General features: G+C 49.6%; 1 protein-coding gene across 1 annotated transcript; it reads left to right on the top strand.

Annotated features, from left to right (window-relative positions):
- The first annotated feature begins 1,543 nt into the window (after positions 1 to 1,543).
- LOC120390066 (trypsin-like) lies at positions 1,544 to 21,344 on the top strand. The gene is made up of 5 exons (XM_039512344.1): positions 1,544 to 1,679; positions 2,125 to 2,284; positions 19,235 to 19,488; positions 20,702 to 20,838; positions 21,101 to 21,344. Exons 1-5 carry the CDS (start codon positions 1,640 to 1,642, stop codon positions 21,278 to 21,280), a joined length of 771 nt encoding a protein of 256 aa, XP_039368278.1. The 5' UTR covers positions 1,544 to 1,639; the 3' UTR covers positions 21,281 to 21,344.
- Positions 21,345 to 21,556: the final 212 nt, after the last annotated feature.

The following is a 21,556-nucleotide window of genomic DNA, read 5'->3' as shown; positions in this document are numbered from 1 at the left end:
GTGAGGGTGTGCGTGTGTGTCTGTATATGGCACAGGCAAGTGTGTAAGTGTCTGTCTGAGTGTGTGTGTCAGCGTGTGCAGGGATGTGTGTGTCTGTGTGTGCATATGTGCGTATACATGAGTCAAGTCATTGTGTGTGTGTGTGCATGAGTGTTTCTGTGTCTAGCCACAGGGCTGTGTATATGTGTGTGTGTGTTACCATGTGTGCTTGTGTTACAGTATTTGTGTGTAACTCTGTGTGTGTTACTGAGTGTGTGCATGTGTGTGTTACTGTGTGTGTTACTGTATATGCATCTGTGTGTTACCAAGTGTGTTCCTGTGTGTGTGCATGTATGTGTTTGTCCATTACTGTCTATGTGTGTGTTATTGTGTGTGTGTTACTCTGTGTATGTGCATTACTGCGTGTGTTACTGCATGTGTGTTACTGTGTGTGTATGTTACAGTATATGTATGTGCATTACTCTGTGTGTGTGTGTGTGTGTTTTACTGTATATCCATGTGTGTGTTACTGTGTCTGTGCATGCATGTGTTTATCCATTACTGTGTATGTGTGTGTTGCTGTATGTGTGCATGTGTCACTGTTTATGTGTGTGTTACTGCGTGTATGTGTGTGTGTTACTGTATGTGCATGTGTGTGTTACCGTGCATGGGTTACTGCGTGTGTGCCTGCGTGCGTACGTGTATGCCAGGGTGTCTGTCCGCCTGTGAGGCAAGGCAGGAGGCCCCAGCATCGCCGAGCACCCGTTGGGTGACCCTGGGCGCTGGCAGAGCGGAGCTCGGAGGGACAGCTCGGGGGCTGGCTCTCGGGGAGGGACGTGGGGGGTGTCAGACATGAGGGGATGGCTGGGCAAGGACAGTTAATGGCTCAGGAAGAATGTTTGTGCATCCCCAACGTACTCCCCTGCCCCACGCCTGTGCTCCCCACCCCACATACTCTCCCATCCCTCCCCCTGTGCTCCCCACCCCACATACTCCCCCACCCCGACCCCATGTACTCCCCTGCTCCACCACCCGTGCTCCCCATGCCACCTACTCCCCTGCCCCACCCCTGTGCTCCCCACCCCCTGTTCTCCCCTGCCCCCACCCACTGTGATCCCCACCCCACATACTCCCCTACCCCACCCCACCCTACATACTGCCCCACCCCATACCCAGTGCTCCCCACCCCAAGTACTCCATCAGCCCACTCCCGTGCTCCCCACCCCACTTACTCCCCTACGCCACCCCCTGTGCTCCCCACATCCCCTGCGCTCGAGCCTACTCTGCCATGAGCAGGAGCCTCCACCAACCGTTTAATATGGTCTGTACATGTCTGTACATCTTCAAACAAGGGGTGAGTGTCCCCCAGTCCCTAGACCCCTGCATTCCCCTATAGATCCCAGCTCCCCCCATCCCTCTGCCCTGTCCCCCTGCAGCATTCCAGGTCCCAGCCCAGCCCTAGCAGCCCCTGCCCGGCTCGGCAGTGGCTCCTAGGAGAAGGCGCGGACAGGGGGTCTCCACGCGCTGCACCCGCCCCGAGCGCTGACTCCGTAGCTCCCATTGGCCTGGAACAGGGAACCGCGGCCAATGGGAGCTGCGGGGGCGATGCCTGCAGGCCGGAGCAGTGCGCAGAGCCGCCTGGCTGCCCTGAGCCTAGGAGATGCTGTCGGACATGCCACCACTACCGGGAGCCACCCATGGTAAGCGCCGTCCAGCTGGAGTCTACACCCCTCACCGCCTCCTGCAGCCCAACCCCCTGCCCCAGCCCTGACCCCCCTCCTGCCCTCAAACTCCCTCCCATGCCCCAATCTCCTGCCCCAGGCTCAGCCTGGAGCCCCCTCCTGCACCCCAACCCCCTGCCCCAGGATCAGCCCATGCTCCGAACCTCTCAGCCCCACTCCCCAACCCAGAGCCCGCACCCCAATCCCCTGCCCCAGCCCGGTGACAGTGAGTGAGGGTGGGGGACAGCGAGCAACGTAGGAAGGGGGGCTGGGCCTCCGAGGAAGGGTGGGGCAGGGGCGGGGGCCTTGGGGAAGGGGTGGGACAGGGGCGGGGCAAGGGTGTTTAGGTTGATGCAATTAGACAGTCGGCAACCCTAGTTCGGACACTGACATTTCCCCCCCCACACACACACACACACTTTAGTGGCTGCTGAGGACGAGCGGATCATCGGGGGACAGTCCTGTGGCCAGCACCAGCAGGCCTACCAGGTGGCCCTGATGGGCTCCCCCAACACCGTGCGCTGTGGGGGGGTGTTGATCGACCCCAGCTGGGTGCTGACGGCTGCCCACTGCGACACCGCACGGTAAGGAGCCCAGGGCCAGGAGGGGGGATGCAGGGAGGGGATGTGGGGGGGGGGGGTGTCGGTTAGGACACGAGCCAGGCACTCAGGACACCCAGCTTCCATTCCCTGCTCAAAGCTGACTTCCCTTGGGCAGCTCACTGAGCCGGCCTGCGCCTCAGTTTTCCCCATCTGGACAATGGGGATAACAGCCCTGCCCTGCTTCACAGGGGGCTGGTGAGGAGAAAGAGGCCTAGACGCTATGGCGATGGGAGCTGTGTAAGGACCCTAACTAGCTGTGCTGGTGGATGTGGGAGGTGTGAGATTCAGAACATGTTTCACCTCCTCCTGCTCTCTGTTGGGGCCTTGGTTTTGTGGAGTGTAAGAGCTTCCAGGCTGGGCCTCTCTGGCTGTATCTGGGCAGCGCCCAGCACGACAGGGCCCCGATCCCACCCGGGGCAGGGACTGTCCCTGGCTGCGTCTGGGCAGAGCCCAGCACAGCAGGGCCCCAAACTCAGCTGGGGCAGGGACTGTCTGTCTCTGGGTCTGTGCAATGCTCAGCACAATGGGGCTCTGATCTGTAAAGGGTACTTGGAAATGTGACCTAGATCCTCAAATGGCATAAATTTGCTCCAGTGGGGTTACAACCAATTGCCACCAGCTGCGGGATCTGGCCCAGCGTTGCTATTTTACCACTAGTCCCCCAGTAGTTAGCGGTGCTTTTCCCCAAGTCCCAGCCCCTGGAGTCCAGTGACTAAGAGAGTATCTCGGCTTCCATTGTAACAAGAAAAGTAAGTTTCCACCTTCCTAGTTGGGGAGAAAAGATGGAAAATTTGAGAAATTGAGAGAGTCTGAAACCAGGTGTTAAATTTAAACAAATCATAAAAATCTGCGGTTCTTGCTGTATTTGGTCTGTAGTTTTAAAAAATTGCAAGTAATTTCCTGATTTTTAAGCCAATCTCATGATTTTGGGGGGCTGGACTCACGACTTTGGAATGTGTGGGGTTGGCAGTTCTGGAAGCAGAAGGGAAATTTCTCCCTCGATATCCATTTCAATGCTGTGCAAAGAACCGATTTTTCGGTCCACTGGCACTGCTGAAAAATCGGGGGGAAATGGTTTGGGGTTCACATTTTTCACAATGTACAACAAATCGAAAAGTATAACAACACTTTTTTGTTTCGGGCGGGATGGAATGTTTTGTTCGACCTGAAACGGAAGATTTCATTTTGTTACTGAGCGTTTTTTAATGTTTTTTCAAAATCAAATGAAGGGAAATTTTGAACCAAAATAATCAAAATTTTTCAGCTGTTGACATGAAACATTTTGGGTTTTTTCATATTTTGGTTTTAAATGAACCATTTGGAAACCGACATGAATTGGTAAAATAGTGTTGCCGAATCTGGATTTTTCACCAGAAAAAATAGTCTGGCTGAAAAATATCCAGTCACGATAAATGTCATTTCTAGCATATTAGCAACCCTGATTTCCCCAACATGTAAGCCCTTTACTATACCATAGTATAGTAATGACGATCTGGAGTTAGGCTGGGATTTGAAAGCCAGCCACTGGGTTTTGATGCCCGGGTCCCATTTATTTGACTGGGAATTGGGCATCCCAATGCATTAAATGGCTTTGAAGTTATCAGCCAGCATTCACAGTTTGCATCATTATGGCTAGAAACAATAGGCCATGCGACATCTGCTTCTGATGGAATGATTTATTGTATATTACCAATCAGGGATGAGAGTTAAATCACGTCTCCTATTGTAACCAACCAATAATGCATCCATTGGGAGCACGCGTCATGAACTGTTCAGGAAAAAGAAGAGGGTTTATCCCGCGTCTCACAATATTTGATCTTTTTTCCTAAGGCTTCCATTGGTGGAGACAAGAGTTTTCATTTTTCAGAAGTTTCTAGTCTTCATGAGTGCAGAGCAAAAGGAATCCAAATTGCTCCAAAACCAGAACACAAACAAAAAAAACCTTAAATCTTTTATTTCAAAATAACTGATGATTTTTAAGCCAATCTTTTGACTAGACTTGGACAATTCTTTTGACTAAAACCTTTTTTTTTATTTTGGTGAACAATGCAGATATTTTTCTTCTAAAAAAGCAGATTTCATTAATTCATGTTGATTTCACCTAATTGCTTCGGGGGGGGGAAATCCTAAAATATAAAAAATTCAGAAAAAAAATCAAAATATTGCATTCTGACATTTTTGAAATGACACGTTTTAATTTTTCAATTCGAAAGGACTTTTTTGTTTCGAAATTTCCTGCAGGATTTTTTTTTTAAATTAAATATGTCACAAAAAGATTGAAATGAAATATTTAGTTTCAGGACAAACGAAACATTATGTTTGGCCTGCGGTTATTTTTTCAGCTTTTGGATTCTCTGAAAATTTAGAAAAAATTCATTTTCAGTTCAACCCGAAATAATTTGGGGGGGGGATTTTTCAGAATGACCAGCGAGTGAAAAATCCATTCTTTGCCCAGCTCTTCTAATGATTTGGGGGCCTGACTCGTGATTTTTGAGTGCTTCAGGTTGGCAAGTGGGAGAATTTCTCCTTGTGGAGAAGCTTGTCTATACTTGCAGTGTTTTGTACTCAGTTCAAGGGGGAAAGACAGATGCAATATGTCAGTGGGTGAACCAGAGGCTTGGGGAGGCGAGCCCTTGGCCCAGTCCACCCCTTCTGCCCGAGGACTGCCCCCCCTTCCCCCGCCAAAGTCCAGAGCCCCTCCTTCCCCCTCCCCTAGTCCCAGGCCCAGGGCCGGCTCTAGGCACCAGCAAACCAAGCACGTGCTCGGGGCGGCACATTTTCAAGGGCGGCATTCCGGCCTTTTTATTTATTTATTTATTTATTTATTTAGCTTCTGGTGGCCCTGTTTAGCCGCTCCGCCCTTGCTGGGGGGCCTGAAAATATTTTTCACTGGGGCCCGAAGAGAGAGCCCAGAGCTGGGGTGACAGGGGGTGCGGGTGGGGAGAGAGAGCCCAGAGCTGGGGTGACAGGGGTGCGGGTGTGGGGAAGAGAGAGCCCAGAGCTGGGGTAACAGGGGGTGCGTGTGGGGAAGAGAGAGCCCAGAGCTGGGGTAACAGTGGGGGCGGGTGGGGGGGGAAGAGAGAGCCCCGAGCTGGGGTGACGGGGGTAGCGGGTGTGGGGAAGAGAGAGCCCAGAGCTGGGGGGGGGCAGCCAAAAATTGTTTTGCTTGGGGCGGCAAAAAACCTAGAGCCGGCCCTGCCCGGGCCACCCAAACGCCTCCAGCCCCAGAGTGCCAGGCAGGCGGGCAGCACACAGCCCCCAGCCCTGGAGCGCCGGGTGAGAACCATGGCCCCCAGAACCTCCAGCCCCAATGCCCCCAGCCCTCCCCCATCCCAGGGCAGGTAGCCACAGTGCCCCCAGCCCTGCAGTATCACCAATGCAGCCCCGAGCCCTGGCCCCAGCGCCCAGGGGGACCCCAGCACTGGGCAGCCCCAGCCACCCCAACTCCCAGCTACGGGCCGGCTTCCCTGGCCCCAGCCCCAGCCCCAGGACTCTTCCCGGAAGAGGAGCAGCCTGCCTGGGCTGAGGCCAAGGGGGAAGGGGGGTGTCTCAGGGCGGGGCCACGCAGGGCTGTTTGGGGGGCCCCAGCTTTGCTCGGCCTACGATACGCGCTGCCCATGTGTGTCAGAAAAATGATGTGTTGCAAACGATTTGCTCAGCTCTAGAAAGGAATGACATCAAACAAAAATATTACATAAGGTGCCTTTCTCTCCATTTGCGGAATGGCACCTAAGCCCCCCCCCCCCCCCGCCCCCTAAAAAAAGTCTTGGGCCAAATCTATTCATTGAATTTGTGTTCAAGTCACCAATAATTTAAGGGCAACCAAAATGCCAATTTTTCAGCAAGTAAATTATTCACGGTCCAAAAAACATTTGTCCAGAACATTTTCTCTTTGTGATGCTTCTTCTATTCTAGGCAAAGTTAGCACTGTGCGGCCAGTGAATTAGGCCTATCCCACAGCCGGCAGCTCTTTTGCGTTGGTAAATCACCAAACTAAAGTGAACCTTTTGAGTAATTAATTCATAGATTCCAAGACCAGAAGGGCTCACCTGGTCTGCCCTCCTGTGGCACAGGCCAGAGAACGGCCCCCAAAATAATTCCTAGAAACGCATCCGCTCTTGATTTAAAAGTTAGCAGTGATGGAGAAGCCACCATGACCCATGGTAAGTTGTATAGATTTCAATTTACAACATTTCACAAAATTGTGGGGTTGAAGCATTTTTTTTCCCATTTAAATCTATTAAAATTTTCACAGTTCTGGGGGGAATCAGACAGCAGGGGCTTAAGACAATAATTATTTAATGACACTAGACCCGGAAATTCAAAAAGTTAAAACACAAATTGGCAACATCACACGTCAAAACCTACAGAGAAAATAGCCTGAAATCAAAACTCTAATTAGTTCTCAAGCAGCATTTTTTTTCAATTTTGCCCCTCTGTCCATTTAGTTTATTGTCAGTGGAAATGTTCTTTCATCGGTTTGTGTGTGGGCAAAGAAAATAAGGTTTACTGACATTTTCCAATAAAAATCGAATCCTTTCAAGCCTAATAATAAATAACAAATGAAATGGAGGGGGGAAGCTATGTATAGTACCACTGGTAACACTCCGCTTATGCTCCAATACGTCTGCTAGACTATAAGGTGCCACAGGACTCTGTCGCTTTTTACTAGTAACACTGGAGAGGGCTTACACTGGGACAGGTGCTGAAAGTCAGGATTCCTGGGTTCTATCCCCAGCTCCGGGAGGAGAGTGGGGCCTAGTGGTTAGAAGACTGGAAGCAGGGTCTCCTGGTTCTATCCCTGGCTCTGGGAGGGGAGCTGGGTCTAGTGGTTAGAACGGGGGGGACTGGGAGTCAGGACTCCAGGGTTCTATTCAGAGGAGAGTGGGGGCTGCGACACTGAGCTTAGGGGAAGGCGGCTGCTGCTGTTTTCCCCAACAAAAGCTAAGTTTACCTTGTCCTGACATGACTGAAGGCGCCAGGAATGTAGCAATCCCAGCACCTATCACAAGACTGGGCAGCTAGCCAAAGGGTGAGTCTATAATCTTATGGACAGCACTTAGCCAGACTGGAGCTTGGAGAGTGGACTGGAAGGGTGGCCCTGTGGTTAGGCCCCTGGCCTAGACTTGGGGAGAGCTGTGTTCAAGGCCTTGCTCTGCCACAGACTTCCTGGATGACTTTGGGCAAGTCACTTAGCCTCTGTCTGCCTCAGTTTCCCTATCTGTGCAACAGGGAGAATAGTCCTCACAGCTAACGAGGCAGGATGTCCGAAGGATGCCCAGGAATTTATACCCATCGAAACAGACGATACAAAACCCGCAGTGTCGAGTCTCAGCTGATTTGCTCTGCAGGGCTAAGAACTGCAGTGGGGATGTTTGGATCTGGGTTCCGAGACCCTCCTTTTCTTGGGGTCTCGGAGCCTGGGCTCCATCCCGAGCCCACGCCTCTACACTGCAATTTTGTAGCCCCTCGGCCCAAGCCCCGGGCCAGCCATGCCATGGGTCTTTTATCGTGGTGTAGATGCACCCTAACTACCTTAGCCCAGCCCAGCCTTTGCCTTTCCCTCCGAAATCAGTTCCTCTGCCTTCTAGATCATTTCCCGGCTTCTTGGCTGGAACGCCCTGCGTCTCTTGGCCTCAGTGCCTCGCTGGGCGGGAGTTAAGCACTGAAATACCTTGAGGGAGCTGAGGCTCAGCACCTCGCCCTAGACGTGCTGCCCAGAGTGGAACAGAGCCGTGCAGCGTCTCGGTGTGTCTTTGTGCAGCATCTGGTGTAATGGGGCACCTGTAATCAGTAATAACATGAACAATCTGCAGTAAGTATGCAGCCCAGAGTAGCAATGACCTTTTGCATGTATTTTTGGTTGCAGTCCTATCAACTGCAAATCTCTGTCTAATTTGCTGTTTGCCCCGCTGCCAGATTGCTTCTGCCTTGCTGTCTAATTCCCATGGTCTCAGCTCCCTGGACTCAGGGCTCTTTTAAACATCATTAAGTTAAAACGCCATTAAGTAGCCTCCAAGGACGATGTCCACCTGACATTTCCCCCCGCCTCTAGGCCATTGACACAATGGGGCCAGATCCCAGCTGGTGTCAATTGGCCAAAGCTCCATTGGAGTCAATGGGGCCAGATCCCAGCTGGGGTCAATGGGCCGTAGCTCCATTGGAGTCCATGGGGCCAGATCCCAGCTGGGGTCAATGGGGGGTCAATGGGCCATAGCTCCATTGGGGTCAATGGGGCCAGATCCCAGCTGGGGTCAATGGGCCGTAGCTCCATTGGAGTCAATGGGGCCAGGCCCCCAGCACCTCTCTTCCTTCTCCAACAAATCTCTGCTCTGTGGCTCAATGCCTGGATCTGCCATTACCCACACAGCTGATGATTTCAAAATCGCCTTCACTCCCTTGAATTCCACAAAGGTGATGCTGAGTGGGAGCGTGAGACGCAGACAGAACCGCCCTGTGTAGGTGTCTCTCTGTAGCCTCGGGCAGGAAGGGCTGGAAATCCAGAGGGTTGGTATGGCACAAATGCAGGCAGGGAAAAGATTGTCCCTTGCTTTCAGATGTCTGCCTCACTGCAATGCCAGCGTGTCATCACCTCAAAGCCCTGAGAAAAAGCACCAGGTTGGCATAAAAAGCCCCGAGACTGGCTTTTTAGCCAAGAAATGAGATAAGCATTAGAAAACCACAAGACTGATTTAAAAATCATGAGATTGGCATAACATCAGGAGATTGCTTTAAAAATTACCGAACTGGCAGGAAAAAATCATGAGATTATAATGACCTGGGGTTAAAATTATGAAACTGTGATTAAAAAAAAAAAATCATGAGACTGGCAGAAAAAAAGTCATGAGATAGGAATCCAAAAATTAGTTTGGTATAAAAAAAACCCACAAGATTGATTCAAAAATTCTGAGATTGGCAGAAAAAAATCATGTGATTATCACGGGCAGCGGGGAAGCTGTTTGTAATGGGAAACTTAGATCTTGAAGCATGAGCCCCTGGGGAAGCAAAGCCAGATGTGGTGCAGGAAGGTCAGATGTGGTCTCTGGACTATGTTTGGCCGGCAGCCAACACGATATCTACAGATTCTGCAGGTTCATAGCTTTCATTAAAACGAAGGTAAATGTCTCGCCCTGGTGGCTGCAGAGTATAACTGTGGGTATAACTCATGGGGTGATGTCCTCATCTCAGCTGGGATCTGTGCAGCACACAGCACAATCAGGTCAGCAAATGTCCCTTGTCCTTTATTCATCTAATTGGGTCACTTCAGTGTCAATGTGATCTATTTAATCACCGATCCTTGTGCTGGATGGAATGGGTGGGGGCAAGGAGATTGGGAGTTAAGTGCCTTCTGTTTTCAGTGCTTGAAAAATACTACATCTCTCATGATGCACCGTGACTTGTTAGTTGCCGTAGTGCAGCATGGGAGATGTAGTCCCGATGGGAAGCCCAGCCCATAAAGGAAAACAGTGGCATGCGCGACTAAACTGCAGTTCCCATGAGGCACTGAGGCAGTATTTCCAAACTGAAGTTTTGCCATTTTTAGATACAACTTGCTGATTTTGGGGCGTTCTCTTTTTGATGCAATGTCTAAATTCTCCCAGAAAGCAGACACTTTTCACAGTAAATTTTGCATTGTCAAAAAAACAATTTTCCACCAAAAAACGAGTTTCCAATGAAAAATTTGGACCAGCCCTGATGGAGAAAAGGGAAAAAGGAAACAAAGAAAAGGAAAAAAATGTGGATGTGAGTGGGGGAGGGAGTGTCCACAAAACTCCTAGATCCCACTCACCCTGTGGCCTTAAGTGGCGAAAAATCGGAGGAAACCCAAAATCTGAATGTCTGATTTTATACCTCGGCCCATCATTAAACATGGAATTAGGCCTTTTCTTCTGAATGAATGCCATCTCCATAGTCTGCCCCCGGTGGCATCTGGGAAACAATTAAAGGCCTTGTGTACTCAACTGGATTTTCACACCTGCATGTCTATGCCAACTGGCATGAGCATTACTGACAAAGAGCGCCTGAGGACGGTGAATGCAAGCCAACGGTATCAGGGCAACGAGGTGTATGTGAGGAGTATATAAGAGCAACACAGAACTTGTTAGAGATGGAACAATGGATCAGTCCAGGCCGGGATCCCCACTCACTCCTTGCTGCCCTGGATGCAGACTGGTATCCACCACCCTTCCCTGCCCTCCTGAATCAAACCCATGGACCCATCTTGCCCAGTCTCCCCTCCCATGTCAGGTCAGACCCATGGATCTGTCTAGCCCAGTGTCCCTCACCCCAGATCAAATACAGAGGCTCGTCGAAGTGGGTGTCCCCCACCCCAGAACAGAGAAGGTTCAGAGAAGAGACATGAGAATGATTAAAGGTTAGAAAATCTGCCTTCGAGTGAGAGACTCCAGGAGCTCCGTCTATTACAGCATAAGAACGGCCACACTGGGTCAGACCAAAGGTCCATCTAACCCAGTATCCTGTCCTCTGACAGTGGCTAGTGCCAGGTACCCCAGAGAGAATGAACAGAACAGGGAATCGTCAAGTGATCCATCCCATCGCCCATTCCCAGCTTCTAGCAAACAGAGGCTAAGGACACCATCCCTGCCCATCCCAGCTAATAGCCAATGATGGACCTGTCCTCTGGGAACTGATCGAGTTCTTTTTTAAACCCTGTTATAGTCTTGGCCTTCACAACATCCTCTGGCAAAGAGTTCCACAGGTTGACTGTGCATTGTGTGAAGAAATACTTCCTTTTGTTTGTTTTAAACCTGCTGCCTGTTCATTTCATTGGGTGACCCCTAGTTCTTGTGTTATGAGAAGGAGTAAATAACATTTCCTTATTTACTTTCTCCACAACAGTCATGATCTTATAGACCTCTGTCATATCCCCCCTTAATCGTCTCTTTTCCAAGCTGAAAAGTCCCAGTCTTATTAATCTCTCCTCATACGGAAGCTGTTCCATTCTCCTAATCATTTTTGTTGCCCTTTTCTGAACCTTTTCCAATTCCCATGTATCTTTTTTGAGATGGGGCGACCACATCTGCACGCAGTGTTCAATGTGTGGGCATACCATGGATTTATATAGAGACAATATGAGATTTTCTGTCTTATTATCTATCCCTTTCTTAATGATTCCTAACATTCTGTTTGCTTTTTTGACTGCCGCTGCACACTGAGCAGGTGTTTTCAGAGAACTATCACAATGACTCCAAGATCTCTTTCTTGAGTGGTAACAGCTAATTTAGATCCCTTCATTGCACATGGGCGGTTGGGATTATGTTTTCCAGTGTGCATTGCTTTGCATTTATCAACATTGAATTTCATCTGCCTTAACAAAGCTTAACAAAGAGAAGGGTGACGTGATCCCCGTCTATAAGCACCTACAGGCGGAACGAATATTTGCTAATGGGCTCGTCAGTCTCGCGAGGTAGGTCTAACACCACCCAGCGGCTGAAAGCTGAAGCTAGGCAAATTCAGACAGAAAAGATGGCGTAATTAACCATGGGAACAATTTACCAAGGGTCATGGTGGGTTCTCAGTCACTGAAAGATTTTAAATCAACACTGGGTGTTTTTCTAGAAGATCTGCTTTGGGAATTAGTTTTGGGGCAGGTCTCTGGCCTGAGCTCTGCAGGGAGTCAGACTAGATGATCACAATGAACCATTCTGGCCTTGGAATCTATACCGCTATGAATCTAGCTTAGACACATGGTCCGTCTAGCCTGGTGTATTCCCTCCCCCGACTTCTAGGATTGCCACCTGGCCGGTTTTTGTTCTGCCAGTTCAAAGATTTAATATGCCAGTGACGCAACCTGGGACACGTTGGAGAGCTTCCTAATTCCCACCCCTGTAGTCCAGCTTGGGCCGCGTGAGGATAAGGTAAGGAAAACGATAACATCAGAATACATATATTGCGGGCGGTGTTTTGTTGTTTGTTTGTTAGCCCAGCGTCCCCCATCTCCTCACCCCATTTCAGACACAGGGGACCACCCGGCCAGGTATCTCCCAGCCTTGAACCCATATCAGATCCATGGTCCAGCCAGCCTACCCTCCTGAAGCTTTGGGCTTGGCAGAATTTGGCTTTTATTTTTTGATCATTTTGAAGGGCAATACTGATGCTTCTTTGTACGGTTTTTTTTTAATTATTTTAAATTTTCACAGCTGTGCAAAATGATACGTTTCCAGCATCTTTTTCCCCCTGTTCTTAGTTATTTAAATTTTCGTCATTGCGGGGGGCAGACAACGGGGAGGAATCAGATGATTATTTAACGGCAGTAGACGTGGGGAGTCAAAAAGTTAAAGCTCTGTAGCCGTTAAAACACAAATTGCCGGCTTCGCATGGCGATCCGGACAAAGCAAAGAGCCTGAAAACCAAAGGGCTCGAGCCGCACTTTTCTTACTTTGCTTTTCGCTATATTTTGATCATCATCCATGGAAATATTTTCCCCACGGTTCACGTGTGTGCAGTGCAATCGCCACTGATTAATAAAAATCATATCCTCCCAAGCCTAGGCATATTGCATGTGAGGAATTCCACCCTGTTTCCCCTTTGCCAGATGTCCTGGAGCAGATCTGAGCTGGCTCTAATTTATTTGATTATAGAAAAGATGCACTGCAGCAAGACACAGCACAAGCCCAAGTGGATTTGCCAAGGAGGTTAAAGTTTAGAGTCTTGCCTCTTCTGGACAGGGCCGCCCGTGCGGGGGGGGGGGAAGTGGGGCCATTTGCCCCAGGCCCCTCAGGGGCCCCCACAAGAGTTTTTTGGGGCCCCTGGAGCAGGGTCCTTCACTCGTTCCAGGGGCCCCGGAAAACTCTCGTGGGGACTGGGCCCCCGGAGTGCCAGGTCTTCGGCAGTAATACGGTGGCGGGGGGCCCCCGCCACGGGTCTTCGGGCCACTTCGGCGGCGGGTCCCAGAGCGGAAGGACCCCCCGCTGCCGAATTACCGCCGAAGCGAGGGCCCCTCGCCGCCGAAGACGCCAGGCCCCCTGAATCCTCTGGGCAGCCCTGCTTCTGGAAAAGCTGCCCTGGTTTTAACTCAACTGTTCTTAGGTCCATCTAGAACGGTGGTCCCCAAACTGTGGGATGGGGCATGGAGGAACATCCGGGGGGGCATAGTGGGGCCCATGCCAGCCCCCGTGGCCCCAGCCCCCTCTGAGCTGTGGCCCTGGCTCCATTCTGAGCCCACGGCCCTGGCTGTGGCCCTGCTTCCAGCTGCAGCCCAGCTCTTGGTCCCCACTCTAAGCTTCTGCTTGGCCACCGGCCCCCACTCCCAGCCCCTGCTCTCAGTCACCAGCCCTCTGGCCACCGCTCTTGGCCCCTGCACCTGGCCGTGGCTTAGGGTTGCCAGGCATCCTGTTTTTGACCGGAACGCCCAGTCGAAAAGGGACCCTGGCGGCTCCAGTCGGCATTGCTGACCAGACTGTTAAAAGTCCGGTTGGCCCCAGGCAGGCTGGGGCACGGGAGGGGGTTGGGGCATGGGCTCTGGGCGGCGCTGACCTGAGGCGGCTCCCGGAAGTGGCCAGCATATCCCTTCAGCTCCTAAACGCAGGGGTGGCCATGGGGCTCTGCGCACTGTCCCCTCCCACAGATGCCGCCTCCACAGCTCCCATTGGCCACGGTTCCCAGCCAATGAAAGCTGCAGAGCGGGCACTCAGGGAGCAGCGCGTGGAGCCTCCCTGACCTCACCTCTACCTAGGAGCCAGAGGGACATACCGGCCACTTCCAGGTGAGGTGAGCCTGAGGTGAGCACCGCCTGCCTGCACCTCAAACTCCTTCCTGCGCCCCAACCCGCTGCCCCAGCTCAGAACCCCCTGCCACACCCCTGAAGCCCCTCCCACACTCCGAACCCTTGGATCCACCCCCCAGCCCGGAGCCCTCTTCTGCACCCCAAGCCGCTTAACACTGGCCCCACCCTAGAGCCCTCACCCCGCACCTCCTCCTGCACTCAAACTCCCTGCCCCACCCATGAGCCCCCTCCTGTACTCCGAACCCCTCAGCTCCAGACCAGAGTCTCCTCCTGAATCCCAAACCCCTCATCCCTGGCCGCACCCCCAGCCAGAGGCTTCAGCCCCTCCCACACCTCAACCCACTGCCCCAGCACACAGCCTCTTCCCACATGCTGAACCCCTCATTTCTGGCCCCACCTCAGAACCCGCACCCCCAGTCAGAGCCAGAGCCCTCCCTCCCTCCCACACCCCAACTCCCTGCTCCAGCCCAAAGCATCATCCCACCCTCCGAACCCCTCATCCTCTGCCTCACCCCAGAGCCCGCACCCGCAGCCAGAACCCTCACCCCCTCCTGCACCCCTGCCCCAGCCCAGTGAAAACACACAAGTGAGCGAGGGTGGGGAAAGCAAGCAACGGGGGCGGGGGGAATGGGCGGGGGGGCTCGAAGAAGGGGGCAGGACAGGGGGTGGGGCAAGGGTGTTCGGTTTTCTGCAGATAGAAAGTTGGCAACCCTACCGCAGCTGTCAAGGCTAATTCCTCACTCTGGCACTCCGAGTGCAGAAGGTGGGGCCCGCAAGGATTCTAAAAATGAACACTGGCCACTCCAGGCTGATATTAAACTCCCAAGGGTACAGCTTTTCTCTGACCCTGGAGTGGTAAATGCTGCCACCACCCTTAGTGCAGACCCCCTTGGAGAGCCCAGGAAAGAGCACTTGGGAATCCCTTCCTGTGGGGTGCCCTCAAGCCCGTTCACACACACACACACACACACACACCCCGGGGAAGAGCTGAGAAAGACCCAAAAAAGGGAAATCAGCTGTTTTCACCAGCTAACTAAACAACATGTGCACAACCTCTTAAGACACAGAAATCCAATCCTGTTCTTTAAAAAGGTAAATCTTATTTTTTAAAAAAGAAAGAAAATATATTTGGAAACTCAGGCATTTGCTAGATTTTAAAAGAGCAACTACAAGGATTAAGCACCAAGCATCGCTTTCTTGAGGTCCCGCTTAAAGGTTACAGGCAAAACAAAAGCACCTGGGTTTAGCACAGAGGCGTCCACAAGCCATAAAGAAATAAAAAGAGTTAAACCTAATCCCGTCTCCCTAGACATTTCCTGATCTACTTACATATCTGGGGTTTCAAATGAGTAGCTTCTAGGTATGATACCGAGGATTTTTCATACCGGGCCCCAAGCTTCTTACACCATCGCTCTGCCCAGTCTGCCTCTCCCCTGGGAGAACAACAACAGACAGACAAAGGGCGGGGGGTCTTTTTTTCAATTATAAAAAGTTCTAGCCTTCTCATTTGCTCCAGGTACACTCACTTCCGTTTACCTCTGCAGAGCAGTGAGACTTTTTCACCCTTTACACGTAGAGCAATTAGAGAACAGCTACTAAGAGGGATTGTATAGCTACTGGCTGGCTGGTTGCCCCCCGCCCCTTCATTTATCACAGCGGCTCTGCTCCTGGCCGCAGCCCCCAGCCTGGCCATGACGCTGCACCCGGCCTGGGGGCCATGAACACCAGTTACTGGTCAGGGGGACGTGAGAGGAAAGGTTTGGGCACCACTGGTGTAGATGTAGGGTGACCAGATGTCCTGATTGTATAGGGACAGTCCCGATTTTGGGGTCTTTTTCTTATATAGGCTCCTATTACCCCCACCCCCCATCCTGATTTTTCACATTTGCTGTCTGATCGCCCTGTGTAGATGAACTGGTGGGACACCCTGCTCCCCACAATGTGGACACACTGAAACTGGTTTAACCCTCACTCAAATCAGGTCAGTAATTATTTACAGCTTTGCTCAGGAAGAGTAGGCCTTAGTCACCAGATTGCTTGGGATGATAAATCTCACTCGGCGGCTTTGCGACCTGCCTCTGGTTGCAATCACCACCCAGTCACAACGAGCTGCTGGCGTCTCTGCTTAAAAGCATCCTGCGTGGAAAGACAGAGGATTAGGAGACTTTGCAAAAGGAGCCGGGCTCATCCGCCCTTCCCCTCCCTCTGGAGAGGTGTGTACAGCTGGGGCTGGTGAGAAAATGATTTTTTTTTTCCCTCCAGTGAAAACGGAGGGGAAAAAATCATCTTTGTGCACATTTTCCACAGGAAATTTTGAGGGCTTTTTAACAAAAAATCTAAGATCTGAAATATTTCAATATAGAAAGTCACCGCAGTGCCTTATGGGAGATGTTGTCTGGGTCTCTCACACCTCTCCACTTGTATTCTCCTCTATAGGCTGGATTTCCTGGTTGGATTATATCTCCCATGATGCACTACAGTGTCTCCTCTAGCATAGGGTGAGCTGACAAGTGTTAACATCACACAGCCACAGTGTATCACAGGAGGTGTAGTGGGTTGCATTGCGCTTCCATTCTCTTCTATAGGCCGGGTTCCCTGGTTGGTCTGCAGCTCCCATGATGCAACCTGCTTTTAGGGTTAAATGTTGCTCTGCTGCAGAGCATCATGGGAGCTGTAGTCCAGCTGGAGACCCTGGAAAGTAGAGGAGAATGGGGGTGGAGGGGAGGACACAAGGTTCCCATGCTATAACTCTCATGAGGTGCAGTGGTGCCATTTCAGAATAAAACTATCTATCTATATGTGGCCAAATTTTTAACGGTTTGGGGCATTTTTTTTGACAAAAATTGGCATTTTCAGTGGGAAATTTGTGTGAAAAATTTTATTGAGCCAGAAATCCAATATTCCCTCAAAAAATATGCATTTTTAACCTGCCCTAATGGTAGTATAAACCCAGCCAGGGACTCCAGAAAAAAATGCACAGAAGCAGCATACTAGATTGGCTCTTCTAGGATGAGCAGATATTGTTGGGAGCCTGGAAGGATCTCCTGCTTTATGGGGGCTGAGATGAAATCCACAGCTCATTGTCCTTGCTGTGCAATTGACTTCAGACTGTAATCAATCTCTTCCTCGGTTTCCTCATCTGCGGTTAATGTCATTTGCTTCACTTTCTCACAGGGAGCTGTGTTCATGCGTGTGCGATGTTTGGAATAGTATATATATTATAATTATATAATGATAATAATAATTATATTCCCATATTCCATTAAGCATAATTATAATTAATAGAGTTGGATCAACAGCAAAAAAAAAAATCCCTGAGCTGGGAAGAAATGAAGCTTTAAACACGGCTCTTTGTTGATCACTTTAAACTCCGTATATGGCCCCCAGCACTGTGGTATCACAGTCATTGTATTTATCTTTCCAACAGCCCTCAGAACTAGGGCAGTGTAGAGATGGGGAAACGAAGGCACAGAGAATTTAAATGACTTGCAAGGAGGGAATGGAACTTAGCTCCCCCTAGAGCAGCATAGTCGTACATAACCTTTAGGCCAGCCATCTTCTTTACTAAAATGGAGGTGCTTGTGTTAGTCCTTTGTTGTGCGTTTCACACACAGCATCACAGACGTGTGTTATTCAGTATGTGCTATGCACTAGTCTCCCATTGTGAAGAGTTATGGGATTACTAGCTCTTGTGGCTTGACAGCTGTAGATATGGCCACCGTTTTTCAGTTGAAAAGTAATTTTCGGTGGCAAAACGACTTTTTATCAGACGGAATTTTTAAGCAGTCTCATTTGCAGCTAAATTTCTCAGTTTTTGAACAAAAACCATACACTTGTACCAAAAATAGTTCTCAAAAATGATTTTTTTGGACAGAAAATGGTTTTCAAAGACAGGCTTTTTAATCAAAAACAGTTTTCAAAAAATGATTTATATTTTTTAACCAAAAGGGTATTTGAAACCAAAACACCCTGTAAATTGTTTTTGCAACCGTTTTTCACCAAAAATGGGTTTCAAAATTTTTACTAAAAGCATTTTTCGGAAAACGGATTCCCCCCACACACACACACACACAAACTCCAATGGTATTTAAAAACATCACAATTTTTACCCCAAAAGTTTCTTTTAAAACAATTTTGTTCTCTGAAAATAGTGACACAAAAATGGATTTTTTTACTAAAAACACTTTCAAAAAGTGAAGCATTTTACCAAAAATGTTTCTGAAAAACAGTGTGGGAAAGATCAAAAACGGTATTAAAAATTCAACTTCTTTTTAGCAGAGTTGATATTCAAAGAACATTTGTAACTGAAAATAGTTTTAAAATTTAAACAAAAAAATTCAAGTTTTCATCCAAAAATTTTCAAGTGGAAATTTCTACGAAATCAGGCGGGAAAAATGTTTGGTTGGGTTGTTCTTTATTTAAATTCTTGCAAAAAGAATCACCATATTCCGAGCAGTTTAGATTCACAGAATCATATTTCCCAAGGCCAGAAGAGACAATTGTGATCATCTAGTCTCACCTCCAGTCTTGATTTAAAAATTCCCAATGATGACAAATCCACCACCAGACCCCTTGGTAAATTGTTCCACTGGTTAATTACTCTCACCATTCAAAATTTGTGCTTTATTTAACATCTGAATTTGTTTAGCTTCAGCTTCCAGCTAGCGGATTGTGTTAGACCTTCCTCTGCTAGATTGAAGAGCCCGTAATTAAATATTTGTTCCATATCTAGGTATTTATACACTGGGATCAAGTCACACCTTAACCTTTTCTTTGTTAAACTAACTAGATTGAGCTCCTGGAGTCTGTCACTATAAGACAGGTTTTCTAATCCTTTAATCATTCTCCTGGCTCTTCTCTGAACCTTCTCCAAATGATCAAAATCCTTCTTGAATTGAGGACACAGAATTCCAGCTATGGTCACACCAGGGCCAAATAGAGGTAAAATAACTTCTGTGCTCCTACTCAAAGTTCCCCTGTTTATGCCTCCCAGGATCGCATTAGCTGTTAGGGCCACAGCTCGTGTGCCACCAATTACCCACCATGACCCCCAAATCTTTTTCAGAGTCACTGCTACTCAGGAGAGAGCCCCCAGCTGTAGAAGGAGGAAAGGTGGGAAGAGGGGAGGTCCCAGGTGAGGGTGCAGCTATTTTTATCTTGCTCCCTGTGCCATGTCCCTGCTACAGCCCCATCTCCATTCGCCTGGGGGAGTACAGCCTGAGGACGAGCGAGGGGACGGAGCAGTGCATCAAATCAACCCAATCCTTCCCTCACCCCAACTACAACCTCACCTCGCACGACTACGACATCATGCTGCTGAAGCTGCAGAACGCCGCCAACCTCAACAACTACGTCAAAACCATCGGCCTGCCTGACAGATGCCCTGAACCCAACACGGAATGCCTGGTGTCCGGATGGGGCACGACCCAGACCCCTAAAGGTACAGGAGCAATCTGCAATGGGGCGCTGGGGGGGCGGAAGGGAGGTGGAGGGAATATGCGGTCCTGCAGGAATGAGGGCGAACACCGCAGATGTTCTGCAGTGAAAGTTCTTTGAACACTCTTGCAATGGCCTTTCAGACCTCTCTGGAGCTCCTCTGACATACTACAGCAGTCGTGCACTGGGTAGACACACTATTAGATAGGTGTTCCTGGCCAAGATAGATAGATAGATAGATGTGCATCATGATGGATGGATGGAAGTGTCTGAAGAGAGATGGATGGGTGTGGATGAGGGTGGATGGATGGATGTGTATGAAGTGAGATGGATGGATGATAGGTGCGCGTAAAGACAGATGAATGTGTATAAGAATGGATGGATATACAGATACTTTCTGAGGCACTTTGAATTCTGTGACAGTAACAAATCAGATGTTTCTGTGTTTGTCCCTTCATTTCAAAGCCAACATTTTTCCCGTCTGAGTTCCTCCCTACCTAATATTCACTGCCATGTATCTACAATTTTTGTGACCATTTCCCATTTACTTTTCAACTGACTGGTCAAATTTTGAACGTTTAGAAATTCTGATGAGATTTGCAAATTTCAAAATTTTGACAAGATTTCCAAATTTCAGTTTTTCAATGTGACTACCAGATTTCAGTATTTCAATGAGATTTGCAAGGCAGTTTTGATCTTTCGACGTGCTTGCCAAATTTCACCAAGATTTCACGTTTCAAAATCTCAACAAGCTTCCAAATTTTGAAATTCCAGCAAGAATCCAAATTTCCAAATGTTGATGCGCTCCCCAGATTTCAAAAAGTTGGCAAGATTTCCAAATTTTGACATGATTTCCAAATTTCAAACGTTTGATGCATTTTTTATTTTCAGTGACACAACTGTGAAAAAAAAAATTGGAAACAATGTTGCAATCCCCACTCTCCTTCTCCCCCTTTTTCCGCCAACTCTACCCACGAAGGCTGGGATTTTGTGCACCTAACTCACCTAGGCCTCTCTGAAATTCCCAGGGAAAGATTCTGCTCCCATAAGTTAGAATTTATCACACAGCCCCAATTCTTTCTCAGATGGAGCTCCTCTTGGAACCAAAGTGCTGAGTGGTGACTGAGACACAGATGCTGCTTTGCGTCTAGATGGGTGAAAGCGTTTTCTCTCACCCTTTAACTCATCAGTGAACTTCTGGGGACTTTTTGTTCCAGTGCAGTACCCCAACATTCTGCAATGTGGGAAAGTCTACATCCAGCACAATGCGGACTGCGATAAATCTTACCCCGGCGCCCTCACCGAAAACATGCTGTGTGCTGGTGTGAGGGAAGGAGGTGTGGATTCCTGCCAGGTAAGGGAGGGGCAGTGCTGAGGACAGTGTGGGGAAGGAGGACCCCTCAAATGAGAGCAAACCCCCTAGGTCACCTCTTGGTAATTTTCCATCGGAATTGGAAATGCGTCTCAACCGGATCGCTAATGGATCCCGATCTCCTTTGTAAAGTTCTTTGAGATCTACTGATGAGGCAAGCTCAGTGGTCTTAGCATTACCATGGAAATGGTTTCTCTGTCTCTCCCTACTTCCTCATCCCCCTTTCCCCCCACTCCCCGTGCAGGGTGACTCCGGCGGCCCGCTGGTCTGCAACGGGAAACTCCAGGGCATCGTCTCGTGGGGATCACAGGTTTGCGCGCCAAAAGGCAAGCCGGGCGTCTACACCAAAGTCTGCAGATTCACCAACTGGATCCGGGGCACGATAAGGGAGAATTCCAGCAACCGAGCCTCCATCGCCTGCTAGAAGCAAGCCACAGCTGCCACTGCCCCTTCCCCAGGAAACAGATGCCTGTAATAAACAGTGTGAAACACCCCTGTGGCTCATTGCCTCCTTTGCACCAGGACCGGATGTACCAGCCTCTGTCACTTTCTTGTCTGCATCTGCTCTCTTCCTCCAGCTGAGACATAGCCCCTCTTTCCCCTCCACATAGGAAGCCTTGCTTCGATGCACCCATGTGGGAGGTTGACAGTGGTGCTCGAACCCACGACCTCTACATCTAAAATCCTGGGCTGCTGCTGC

This window comes from Mauremys reevesii, linkage group 24 (assembly GCF_016161935.1).
Source record: "Mauremys reevesii isolate NIE-2019 linkage group 24, ASM1616193v1, whole genome shotgun sequence".
NCBI classification, from domain to species: domain Eukaryota; kingdom Metazoa; phylum Chordata; order Testudines; family Geoemydidae; genus Mauremys; species Mauremys reevesii.
This window is presented reverse-complemented; position numbering and strand designations above follow the sequence as displayed.

Bases quoted from the DNA above. Each gene is read 5' to 3' on its own strand.
- LOC120390066 (XM_039512344.1), top strand. From the start codon at position 1,640: ATGCTGTCGGACATGCCACCACTACCGGGAGCCACCCATG. The intron at 2,285-19,234 runs GTAAGGAGCCCA...TCCCTGCTACAG, and splicing joins GCCCACTGCGACACCGCACG to CCCCATCTCCATTCGCCTGG. The intron at 20,839-21,100 runs GTAAGGGAGGGG...CTCCCCGTGCAG, and splicing joins GAGGTGTGGATTCCTGCCAG to GGTGACTCCGGCGGCCCGCT.